Here is a 13,649-nt window from a genome sequence, read left to right as displayed (position 1 = left end):
CGGTATGACCAGTAAATAAAAAGGGAGGAATGACCAACGACAAGAAAAAGGAAAATAAATTAGTAGAATTGAGTAGAATATAACCTCACGCGAAGAAGAAAGAGTAAACCCTATCTCAAGGACTTCAAAGCCAAATTCGAATAATAATTATTGATGAATGAAATTAATTATTTTACTTAGAATTTATTCAATAAATTTCATTGTCAAAACTATTTCTTTTTAATCATGTCACTTAGAGTTACAATGTATAGGTAATAAATTTGTCTTGTTAGATAATACCCAGACCAAAACTCCAACTCGCAACATTATTATCGTAAATTTACTATTATTATCTATGGACTGAAGACATCGTTCGACGTAGATGTTTCCTAAATGAGAAAAGTTAGGTTATATTCATAGATAAGATACTTAGTTATATTCGATCTGTCAAATGTCAAATACATGAGGTGTAACAACATCTTTTCTATTTTACTTGTTGGCATAGCTAGTTGTAGTATCATTATTATCACACAATGAAGTTTTTTTCGCCACCCGAATGGGATGCTGATGTTCCAGCAGAATCGACACACGAGAATTTGGTGAGTGTAGTCATTTTAATTTAGAAAATGTCTCATAGATACCTACCTACCTGCTTAAATTTACATTAATTATTATACCGATAATTGTATATCATAAATTACTTTTTTAGACTCACAAGTCGAAATTAAAGAAGCGAGGCAAAGAACCAGTCATTGTTTCTACCGTAACCGATATTACCAGAGATGACTCGAATCACAATGAATCAAAAAAATCTAAAAAACAACGTCGACCTGAAAGGAATGCTGAAATTCCAGTTGTCTGTGATGTTCAAAAAATCAGCGCCAAACGGAAAATTGTTGATAACTTGATAAGTAGTGGAAGCGCCGAGGAACGTGAATCAAAAAAACACAAACCCAACGAGACAAACATGAAATCCGTCTCTATAACTTCCCCTGTAAAGACGAAAGTATCAGATTCTCAATCCAAGAAAAAACAAAAATCCATCAAAAAAGATAACAAAATATTGAAACCAAAACACAAGCCGGTGCTTAAATTCAGTAATATTCAACAAGAAATCGGGGATTTTTTAAATAATGGTGATTTACCGAAAAACAAAATTAAGAAGAAAAAATCTGAGACTTTGTCATTGCATGTATCTGAAACACCTGTAGATATAAGCAAAAAGAAACCCACCCTTAGCAAGAATGCTATGAAAAAATTGAAAAAAGCTGGTAATATTGTCAAACCTGTTGAAAATCTTGTAAAACCAGTTGAAAATGTCATAAAACCGGCTGTGAAACTGGTAAAGCCAGATGAAAATACACCTGTATCTGCTAAAACGTTAAAAAATAGAAAGCGACGTAGTAAAAAGAATAAAACTACGGGCAATGGTGACTTGAATTCGAATCCTGTTGCAAAAGTTAAAACCTCAATAAAAGAAAAGGCTGAAGCGAAAAAAAGTGAAGTGGTATCAGCCGTACTCAGTGTACAGCCCAAGGTGGCTTCTAACAGTTATATAAATAAAATCCGTAATATGCTAAGCGCTCAAGCAACATCAGCAGTGGCGGATTCCACAAATAATGCAACACCTGAAGAAGTAAAAAAGATCACAAAAAATGACAAGAAATCGAGACTGCTCAAACCTCTTCGGCAGCGTATGGTTGAAAGACTAAAAGGTATTATATATTAATATATTATAACATATTATTACCAACATAAAATATATTTCTTCGTCTTCATGGTGCTATTCTATGATTCAGGTATAGGAGTATGCTATATCGACTCCCTCCATGCTTTGTATGCTACCCCTCCAACATGTAAATTATTGTTTTGTTCATAGTTTCACAATAATTTTTAAACCAATAAATCAATTTTATTGCGTAGATTTCTTTCCAACTCAAATTGGGGTACTGAATTAGAGCAAAATCTTGATAGGACTAAAATTGTTGGAGGTACTATAGATCCACCGGTATAAGTTGTCCGCTGAATGAATGTGCCACATTCTAACATTTGACTTATCATTTCATACTTTTATTCTGAGATCAGCTTAGTTCTAAATTCGAACACCTGACGATTTATGATGGTATATCTATAATAGTTCCAATTTTTGGTTAATAATTTATGTAAATATCATAACAAATTATATTTATATGCTACAACTCAAATTACACCCTTTTGGGAATATTTGATTGACGAAAGATATTTTTTTATAGGTGCAAGATTCCGATATCTGAATGAACAAATGTACGTAAAAGAAAGTAATGATGCACAGCAGTTGTTTAAAGAAGACCCTCAAGCATTTGAAGCTTATCACGATGGATACAGACAGCAAGTTAACAAATGGCCTTTGAATCCATTGGACATAATAATCAAGGATGTATCAACCATGTAACTGCATTAATTTAATTTATCTTTCATTATAATGATTTATATTATTATTAAGAGCGTACATAAGTGAAACGGCAAATAATTTTCAACTGTATGAGGAACGAAAATTATATTATAATAAAACGACAATCACTAACATAACACAATGCTCAATAAAACTGAATAGTTTAATCTATTAAAAATCCAAATTTCACTCAAAACAAAGAACACATAAATTATTATAATATTTTCAACCAGTCTGGACTCAACTTTACGCTTAAATTAATAGGACCCATAAAACATGTAATATGCAGAGACAATCATGCGGAGAAAATAAAACTGGTGACTAGCCATGCAATTTTAATGTATTTGCCATCCATAAAAGTTACACTAATTAAGAAGTAAGCGTTTGGCAACGAGTATTCGTCATTAAATATGACTACTTACTTTTTCAAGGCAAAGGACTATGGGTGATTTTATCAAAGTAAACACAGCTAAATTCGACACTCGATTCTTTTTTTTTAGTTTGGCACTTCGATCCTTATGTATCTAGGCGTGATAACAGTTATACCAACTATTTTTAACTGCCGTATTTATTATTACTTATTATTTTGACACCCACGGTGGCCGCGCGGCTTAAGCGTTGGACTATCACGCCGTAGGTCCAAGGTTCGAATCCTGGGTTTGGCAAGTACACATATTGTTAATACAAACCTCTACTCTGCGGAAGCCCATATGATCCTATTAGGATCGGACATGGTCGGAAAAAAAATTTATTATAATACAGCGAAGAATAATATTTAGAAAAAATGTACCGCAGACGGGACTTCTTTCGAATCGAAACTTACGCGGCGGCCTGGTTAATGACGCCATCACACTTGTTATTTTGATTCCCTATTCGTGAATGAGGCCCGCGATGATTAACAGGTTGATCAAGTGACTAACATCCATTTCTCATAAAAAAAATGCTAAGAAACCTTTTTGTGATGTGGCCAAAAATCAACATCAAATTGTATAGCCAATTAAAAATGTAAATGTATATGTTATAATATTATTATTATTGTATTTCAGGCCCAAAGAGTATGTCATCGCCGACTTGGGTTGTGGAGATGGTCGTTTGGGAAAAAAAGTTCCGAATAAAGTTCATTCCTTCGACTTGGTATCGATCGATCCTTCTGTAAAAGCTTGCGATATGTCACATACTCCATTGCTGACTGCTGAAGTAAATGTTGTTGTGTTTTGCTTATCGCTCATGGGAACAAACTTGAAGGAATACATTATAGAAGCTAACAGGATACTGAAAGTTGGGTAAGATCAATTTTTAACTAGGTTAACTTCTTTAAAGATGGTAATTCATTTTTCCATGGAATAATCATGCTTCTGATTGTTACTTCTTTATTTCTTTTACACTATTAAGATCTTTAAACAATTTATTAATTTGTGTGGCCTTATTAAATACATACACACTGTAATTAAATAGAAATAAGTTAACCTAACCATAGGTAACCTGGTAGCACTTTAAACTAGTAATGCAATTTGTAAAAGCTCCTGGCCTCAAATCCCACTTGGATGATTCAATTTATATTTCAATGTGTTATTTGACCCACATGATGGGTATCGATAATGTCCTTCCGTATCCGTCCTTAAATGAATGAATAACGTCCGTGAGTGTTGCTTCTAGAAAACTCATAATATAAATTTTGTAGTATTGATGAGTTCTCATTGTGTAAACTTGCTTTTTGTTGCAGTGGCCTCTTGAAAGTTGCAGAAGTTGAAAGTCGTTTTGAGAGTGTAGAGACATTCTTAAAAGATGTTCAAAAATACGGATTTAGCTTAATTAAATCTGATTTAAATCACAACCTTTTCTACTTCATGGATTTCAAAAAAGATAAGGATATCAAGAAAAGGAATAAACTACCTCAGTTAACTTTGAAACCATGTTATTACAAAAAGCGATAGAAAATATTCAAATAAAGCTTCATTCGATGTATACTGTTTTCTAATTTATGAAGTTCCTCGCACCATAACTAATATACCAATCTCCGCTACGGCATAACCCATACCAATAAGAATAACATTAAATTGAAGGAAAGGTTGATGGCTCCTATGCTATTTTCAATAGAAACATTAGTTTTATAATACCAGCGGCACGAGCAAGGTTGGATTTTGGCTTAGTCTGCCAAAACCCGATAGGTGCATATTATCTACACTGATGGATTTTGTATAAATCGGATAAGACATAATATACCTAATACTCTTGAAAGATGGACAGTGTATTTCATACTATAATTTTAGGACTTGGATTAGTCAAAAGTCCACAAGAATGATATTTTGGGTAGAATGACATAAAAAAAATCCATTATGTCCTATATTCGATTCTGAAAGTACAAAATGGGACATCAATTTTCAAATACTGATGTCTACAATTTAATATTTGCGGTATGCAACTTCACTTTTTGTGTTTCAAGTATAAATAGTGTTGATTTTAACATTCGTTTCTTTTTACCATTGTATTCTAGGTATTTTCAAATGAGATTATCTAGTATAGTATATCAATATGGAAACCAATATATTTTATAGATTTTGACCATAAATGAACTTATCCATTTTCGAAAATAGATGCTTCAAATTTTTATTGAAAGACCTAAAAAGAGGACTCTCCTGAATCTAAATGATAAATAATAATTGTATGTTCCAAAGACATTGCATTGGTATGTTCTTATTTTATGAGAGTCCCGGTTTCGAGGCCATGCTCAATGCCGCTATAATAAGTAGGCAATCAAAGAGATTTGAGAAAGAGAGGAGTCCAATCTTTTTGTAAGCAATGGATAAATAATGTGGAAATCATTATTAAAGCCGTGTTGACACGATCCAAGTACACTTGAATCGAGCGCCATCCAAGTGCACTCGTACGGGACATCTTCATACAAATTAGTCCTATCCAAGCTACTTGGACTGCATCCTACTCATCCAAGCTTGGATAGGAATAACTAGTATGAATATGTCTCACACGAGTGCACAGAAATAAAGCAAAATTATTGGAAATTCTTACAGTTATTGATATAACATTATACCAGAGAGATTCTCTTTGCATTATTCCTACAAAATTTTATTAAAATATTATTCTGCCTTCAAATCATAGACAATAATTTTCGAACAACCTTCAGCAAATAAAATAGGTTAAATTACTTTTTCTCTATGGTTAAGAGAGTGTTCAGCGCAAAAATATTATTTTGTTTGTATAATAGAACATAATGTGAATTATAGTATTTTAAGTGAACCGTAAAACGTTTTTAATGCTTTTTCCTGACTGCATTGTCATATAAATATGTCTTTATAGTGATAGTTTAAACAATTTCGATTAGAAAGAAAATTTTGACAGATGATAATTTAGTAACACAAACATACAAACATTGAATGTTGATATTATTATTATCGTTCTCCCATATGTTTGGGTTATTATTGCTTTAAAAATTAATTTATTCATAGACATGTCATTCGCAAATGAGCAGAATACATCCGAAGATCACGACGAGGATCCACTACACAATGATGAAAATACGAAAAAGAAGAAGGTTAAAAATCATGGCGCTGATAATGTTGACGACATAGACACCTCCAATTTCTCTATCGAAGAACGATTAGTATCGGCAGTTTGGGTTCATGAAAGAAAAGAAGATGGGACGTCGATAAACGATGTTAGAAAGTAACAATATTGACATTATTTGACCGATATTTCGAGACCGTCATTGCAGAGAAAAGTTGTGAAGTGACAATCTATACAGCTGCCTGTGTGTGGAAAACAAATATGCCGCACAAAAATTATATCTTGCTTCCTCCACCCTAACAAACTTAATAATTTTACAGACCAGTATATTAATTACTATATCAATGAGTTAAAAAGAAATCCTCGTCAATATTCTTAGAAAACACGGTATTATAGCGCCTCTACACATGCATGGAATTACTGTCGGCAATTGTGCTTATTTTAAACTGTCATGATAATAACTGTTTACACGTAAAAGTGCTGACTGTCTCTCCAATTTCATTATTCAAGAGTAAGCGAGACGCGAGGTTGTCATTTTATGCTACTATCTGACAGGTCGTATTGAAAATCGGTTAAGCTCAAAATGAGTAGTTTGTCTTTTTACCGGCATGTTCGTCCCTATCCCTCTACTGTGCAGGTGCAGATCGAAAATAATCTTACTTGCACGCAATAAATCATCACAATTTGGAATCTTCCAATCTTGTTTGATTTATGCACGCAATCTTGCCAACTGCAGGATAATATGTTTCCCCATACATTTTCTTACTGTGCACAGTACATCCATGCACGTGTAAAGCCGGGTTGACACGATCCAAGTACACTTGGACCGAGTGCCATCCAAGTGCACTCGTATGAGACATCTTCATACTAATTATTCCTATCCAAGCTAACTTGGATGAGTAGGACGCGGTCCAAGTAGCTTGGATAGGAATAATTAGTATGAAGCTGTCACTTGGATGGCACTCGGTCCAAGTGTACTTGGACCGTGTCAACGCGCTTTAAACAGGGTATTATACCTATTCAGTACTTGCATGTTTACTAAAAAATATCAATGTCTCATAAATTACTCCCATCTCCACTTGCCCGTGCATCATTTATTGCAAATAACTCCAATTTACAACTGTCAACTCTCAGTTTGTCAGGTGTTATTCACTGAATAATCCTAACATGCTAAAATCACGGCTTGAAATTATTTTTATATCTCCACTGGTTTGCTATATTAGGTATTTTTAACACAAAAACATTGGGAACATTTATGGAAAGCTGTCGATTAACTATGCTACAGATGTGGTATACATAATAAGTTTTTTTATTCTCCAATTCAGTCAGTTTTCTGGAAATTTCTTCTTGAACTAAATAATATTGCCAATCACATCTCCCTACTAAATGTATTATTCAATCAAAATCACTAAAAATTAAATAATAAATCAAAATCACTAAAAAAAAAAAAACACCCAGGTTTTGAATCGAATTTGTGTACATCCTCATTTTTCAATTTGGGGATCCATTAATTCTTGCATATTGGATACCATTATATTAAGGCTATAAAACAGTGCAAATTTGATGTTTAAAAATCATTTTTTTTTTTGATATAAGTATAGATAAAATTCCCTTACATACTGGGTTTTTAATTTTGATAACCGCGTACTGAATGAGCAAAGGTCTACTTCAAATCACACTGAGGAGGCCATAATCAAACAAGAATACCGTAATTCCACTTACCAAATTGCCTACTTGGTTTTGAAATTGTTTTTTTTTATGCTGTAATAAATTTGTAAACAGCAGAGACGTAGTTGCTATGTTTCTTTACCTTGAATATCTCAAAAATGAAACAATTGTTTTTTAATAGACGTATTAGTAGATTGTATTTAAAAATACAATGAAACTCATTTTTGAAAAATGTCCCTTGCTATGTTTTATATCTGGACAGCTGCAGTATAACCGTGTATTACAATGTGTGATTTTGTTTATCAAAATGTTTATAATCACTTTCTCTTCTGCAGATCAAAATGAAATTCCGAAGACGATTTCACAAACAGCCACCAACCAAAAATACTCTCTACTTTTGGGAAAAAAAGATCTTTTCATCGGGTAAAGTGGTTGACTCCAAAAGATCTGGCAGACCGTGCAGAAGGTACTTATTTGATGAAGCAGATTAAAGATCCCAACCCACGGTTATGGACACCCATGGATCCAGATACACATGTTGATTGAAAAATGTCAACAAACTAAATACCGCTGACTTGATGTTTTTCAACCACATATATGTATTTATTAGGACCCAGGATTGGTCTAATATTTAGCGTTCTACTTTTCTTCCTGATTCTCATCAGATATCTCCAAATGTGGAGGCACATAATATCCTACATCTGGGAATATGTTCAACCAAATCACTTCGGATATTGATATATTCCATTTGTGTGAGGATGAATTTAGATGGATGTTGTTTTTTAAATTCTTAAACGGATGGCTGCCAATGACATCTTAAGATGCAAAGTTTTCCGTGAACGGAATGCCGCTCATACAAAAATGACATCTTAGGACGTCCCGCTTTAAACGGGATTTTACTAACGTAAATCAATTATTTTAAACATACAAATATGTTGTACACACAACGACATTATATTGGGAATATCGTCACATACTCAGAATTGAAACATAATTCGTTTTCACCACTTGAAACATAAATTTATTTTAATTTTTTATTTTTGGAATAAAATTCGCGGCATGCAAGGTACCGCCATACATACACGTACCGGCAGTAAAACGGGTAATATTATCCTCCCTCTTTAGTATTCAAAAGTCTTCCATCCATTTTTTATGTTGGAGTATAATATCTGTTATGATTTTTTTATTTGCAGAAAAGCACATATGGCCACTGTTGAAGCATCATTACAAGAATCTCCAGAATTATCCTTGAGAGCGCGTGCTGAGAAGCTCTCTCTTCCTCGGACTACTCTCAAAAAAATTATAAGAGACGATCTGAATATTACAATGCATCCTCCACCACCAGGTAGTGTGTACTCTTATATTGTTTCAATATAAGTAACCTTATTTCCGCCTCTGAACCTTTGGGTACTCGCAGTGACAGCCAGTGGCTTCTAGTTGTTTTTTTTGTTAGTAGTACACTAAAAATACCTTTTATATGGAACATCTAATTGGTGTTTTTGGTGGGAAATACGCCTATAACCTAATTGAAGCTAGTGATAATTTGTAATGGTGATTTTCAATACATAATCAACAAAAATAATGAGTTTAGACTTTCTTCGTTGATGGTGTTTCGTAGAACTGATTTTATTATTACATTTATTCAATTTAACTAACCCACCTTAAACACACCCTTACATAATATGTATCTATTATTTTTTTTCGTATATCCTATTCTGAAAAGAAATGGGTATAACCAAAACCGCATGTCTCGATAAACTAAATTTAAATCTTCACTGGTTATTAAACTGGACTGTAGTTTGGACTGAGTGTTTCAACCATAACCTTCATAAGTCAATTCATAAATAACAAAAACTAACTTTGATTTACATACACAATGTATAATATACAACTTCATGCAGGAATAGCAAAGTGATATTATCACTTTGCTATTCCTGCATGAAGTTGTTATGGTAATAAAAAATTCATTGACCCTCATTTTAAAATACTTGGTAATTTATTTCGTAACTGAATCAATTTGTCATAATATAATACTCGTAATTTATAATTATATGACATCATACCAACTACATTAACAGGGTTGCCTGGCGAGATGACGATTACTTCTCGTGCAGACCAAATCGGAATTGCTTTCCTCTGCATGAAATATTAAATCAATACCAGCAATTTAAATAAATAATGAAAATAATAGCGCAGCGGAACTCTGTGGACCAGTAGAACTTTGCGCACCAGAATGATGATATTAGCATGCAAAGCACATGAGAGGAACTGTTTTGATAGTTTTTTTAAATATCCTACCGTTGTGGTAGTGTGCGATGACATGAATGACAAATTTAATATACACTTGGAGTTTGCTTTAACAAATTATGGGAAATCCAGTGCACTTGTATAATTTTAAGAGTAGCTGTGACTAGTTTCAGATACAAACCCAAAATTTGCATGGTTTTCAATCTATGTATTTGATCCAGTGCACCAATGACATTAATATGGACCAAGCATCTGGAAAAAAAAATGACACTCACTTTTTCGTCAGGTCTTCCGAATGGCATAATCTGTTCTAACGCCATTACAATAAAGGTGATATTGCTATAAATTCCCAATGCTTTTTGTTGGGTCTGCCGCATGGTTTGGTTCGAACGGGTTCGCTCAAATGTACATTGATACTATAAACACTGTTCTAACGCCATTACAATAAAGGTGATATTGCTATAAATTCCCGATGCGTGATATCGCATAATGGATATTGTGTGACGTCTACCTATGCACGTGCGAATGTTGCTATGTGCGAATTTACTTACTAGCTACTGTACTGAGTGCAGCACGGATCCTATTGGTTGGGTGAATGACTAACAACTATTCTTGGTTATAAAAGTCTGAAAGAGCGAAAACGGTAATTCACTTACTTCCTTATAATGTTAGTATCTTTTACAGTTACTGCAAAACCGAGACAGGAGAAGAAATTGATACCTGGCCGTCGGAAAAAGAAACAAGCGGCGAAACCTCACATGGACCCACCCGCCCCTCCTCCGGTTCAGCAGCACAATGATTCAGATGCACAGTGTCATCCATATGGCTACCCGGAGCCGATAGCACCATTAGCTTTTCCTGTATTACAGCACTACCTCACTTGCCCTAATAACAGCTATCATCAACTACCTGCAAATGCGCCTTCTCATTCTAAAGACATGGATCCTCTCAACCTCAATCCAGGTGTTGCGCACATCGTTCAACACAGTCACCAACACCACAGTCATCCTAACAATCACGGTAATTATGTGACCAACGGGCAAGCCACAATTATGGTCAAAAGAGAGATTGGATATCAGCAAACCATGGAACACTTGCAGAATGGAACTCGGAATCAAATGTCGCAGGGGTTTCACTCATAGCATTTAATTAGGAGTGATTATGAAAATTGTGCTAAGAATAGTAATACGTATTGTACAAAAGTACTTCAAGTAACTATGTAAAAATCTCAATTTTATTGTAACGGTGTTTCGCGAACTGTGTTTTTTTTTTTTTTAAATATTTCTTTTGTTGCATTGTCCAAATGGAACTGAAATGAATACTCAACGCATTTCTGCACTATAATTTCTTCAGTAATTTTGAAAATGCCAGACTCATGGGCGTAGGCGTTGATTATGTCAGAAAAAAATCTTTATATTCAATTCTGAATAGAATTTTTTTTATTGCCAGCTTGGAGGACCTAAAATATAGCTAAGATATACTGGTAAAATGTAAAAGGGGTACTAGCGTGTGTAATAATTGCTTCTCCCGCATTAGATTACTGGTTTTCGATTTTTTGTAAGTTAAATTAATAACATCGACATATGTAATTGTCTTTATTAATACGATTCAAAACTATTGCATGTAACATGATATTGCAGTGAATAGTTTGAAAAAGACCCGAAGCTCCGGCCCGCTACATCACAACCTCTCGCCGAGAACATACAGATATCCACACTTTTTTCTTCCATTCATCCGTCTGTGGATTATTTCAATGAAATTTTGGAATATTATATAAATCAAAATTTACTACATACATGTTTATTGGCCTTGTCAGATTTTCAAAAAAATTTTAGATGTCGACCCGAAAACGTGCATTATCGAACCATCAACTCAGCGATGTAAATATTACAGGCTGAATGATAAAATGTAATGTTATTTACTTCGTATAGTAGAATATTTTATGTGACTCGTGTTTCGTTCACTTTATCAAGTATAATATACCAAAACTTTTACATTTGAGTATATATAATATAATTATTGTCAATCCTATCACGTTACGGCGAAAAATACCTATCTACTGTAGGTATGGGGCAGTTGGTAAATTTCTATATTAATAGTGAGTAGAGGCGGTAGCAGTTTTTATATTTACTACCTATGTAGTATCTACTCAAGATACAGTAAAACCTCGTTAATACGAATTCCATGGGACCGAAAATCAAATTACGAAATGTATGGGGGAAAAATATAAAAATTTTGAAAAAAAAAAAAAAAAATGATTTTCGTTAATTTTGTTTACGATCATAGATGTGCCTACGAAATTTCCGATTCCGTGTGTGTTAATAGGTCATAAAATGTCAGGATTATTTCGAGGGCTTAGTGTCAAACAACACTATCTACAAAAGTGCAACTTTACAGGAGAGCCAAAAATCGTTATTTTAGATTCTTGTAACTCAACAAGGGAAATGTTTATTTAAAACCCAATGTTAATATTTTATAATTTATTGTGTATTGTACATTTATCTTGCTTGATAATGTTAAAATTTATAGGGATAGTTTTTAAAAAATATGAAAACAAGGGTAACTTATGTAGTTAGCGTTAAACTTTACTGACGATTTAATAAGAAATTAGAAAAGATTGACATAACGTTATTTGACTATCATGTAGCCGTAAATGTAAAATAATGTTATCTCAAAAAAAAAAAAACACTTTTGTAGATAACGTTGTCTGACTTTAAGCACTCGATTTATATTACCTTCTTAAAATAAGTAATTTATGATTTAAGAAAAAGCTGTCACAATTTTCAATGACTGGCTCATGAAATAGTCTGCTTTATTACGATTTATTGAATATTTTTGTATGCCAGGACTCTGAAATCATTTCGAATTACGAAATTCGAATTAAAGATATGATTTTATATGAAAATAATGTTCAAGGGACTTTTTTTGCGAAAATTTCGAATTATCCATGTTCTTATTAATGAGGTTTTACTGTATTCCCCTTTTCATATGATTTCAAAATGCCCACTGTGTCGCAATTCAAGTCATTAAAAAACTGGTGTGTAATCATTGCAGTTGTACATTTTGACTGCAACATAATTCTGTACAAACTGAATATGTAGGTAAATATTATATGGGTGCATAATATTGTACTATTCAATTGTGTTTGTATTATATGTAAATATTTCGATGTGTTGATATTAAATCAAATTGTATTTATGTAGTTTTATAAATCTTGAGCATAATATAGTAAGAGATCTGTAATATTTAATTTTAATAATTTATGAAATGTGGAAACTCTGAGAATTTTCATTACATGTTGGAAATGAATACAAAAAGAAAAACAAACGCCGAATAAAATATGTTTTTGCAGATATTTGGGTTTAGTCATTGCATTTCTAACTTTACCTTATTCAAACTAGCTTGTCAAACGCTGCAACTGAGACAGGCGACGAAATAGAGTGTTGCACTCAAACAGATGTATCTCGGTACGACAGACGATGTTCCTATTCCGAGAGCAGTAGTGTCGTCTGTATCTGTCGCCAGGTTCGAACTGCTAGCTTTGGCCGCTATGTTTTTCAAAATCCTCTATTATTGATTGTGCGAAATCGGATTATAATTTTAACACTAAGCGTACGGGAGACTAATAATAACTCGCGGTAGGCTGAATTGAATAGAGGATTGGCTGAAAACTTGCCAATTGAAAGTAGATTAATCTACATTCCCTGTTCACACATCTTTTTTGTCACACATGCATTTTTTCTTTGCTAGAAAGTTTCTTCGAAGGTCATTCTAATAGTTTTGACAGCGGAACCAAATAAAG

At 33.3% G+C, this 13,649-nt stretch overlaps 2 protein-coding genes across 2 annotated transcripts; both read left to right on the top strand.

Annotated features, from left to right (window-relative positions):
* Window positions 1-374: 374 nt before the first annotated feature.
* On the top strand, window positions 375-4,375 carry LOC147078017 (uncharacterized). Its single transcript, XM_085961107.1, has 5 exons — window positions 375-578; window positions 689-1,694; window positions 2,232-2,406; window positions 3,457-3,693; window positions 4,134-4,375. Exons 1-5 carry the CDS (start codon window positions 513-515, stop codon window positions 4,342-4,344), a joined length of 1,695 nt encoding a protein of 564 aa, XP_085817233.1. The 5' UTR covers window positions 375-512; the 3' UTR covers window positions 4,345-4,375.
* A 1,197-nt stretch (window positions 4,376-5,572) lies between these two features.
* Window positions 5,573-13,194, top strand: LOC147078016 (uncharacterized). Its single transcript, XM_085961115.1, has 4 exons — window positions 5,573-6,083; window positions 7,936-8,066; window positions 8,794-8,945; window positions 10,532-13,194. The coding sequence occupies exons 1-4, from the start codon at window positions 5,877-5,879 to the stop codon at window positions 10,987-10,989; spliced, it is 948 nt and encodes a 315-aa protein (XP_085817241.1). The 5' UTR covers window positions 5,573-5,876; the 3' UTR covers window positions 10,990-13,194.
* The last annotated feature ends 455 nt before the right edge of the window (window positions 13,195-13,649 follow it).

The sequence above is a fragment of the Rhyacophila brunnea genome, unplaced genomic scaffold (assembly GCF_057557595.1).
Source record: "Rhyacophila brunnea isolate RB1 unplaced genomic scaffold, BYU_Rbru_1.0 scaffold_12, whole genome shotgun sequence".
Classification (NCBI taxonomy): Eukaryota; Metazoa; Arthropoda; class Insecta; order Trichoptera; family Rhyacophilidae; genus Rhyacophila; species Rhyacophila brunnea.
Note: the sequence above shows the minus strand (reverse complement) of the source record. Positions and strands in the feature narration are given on the sequence as shown.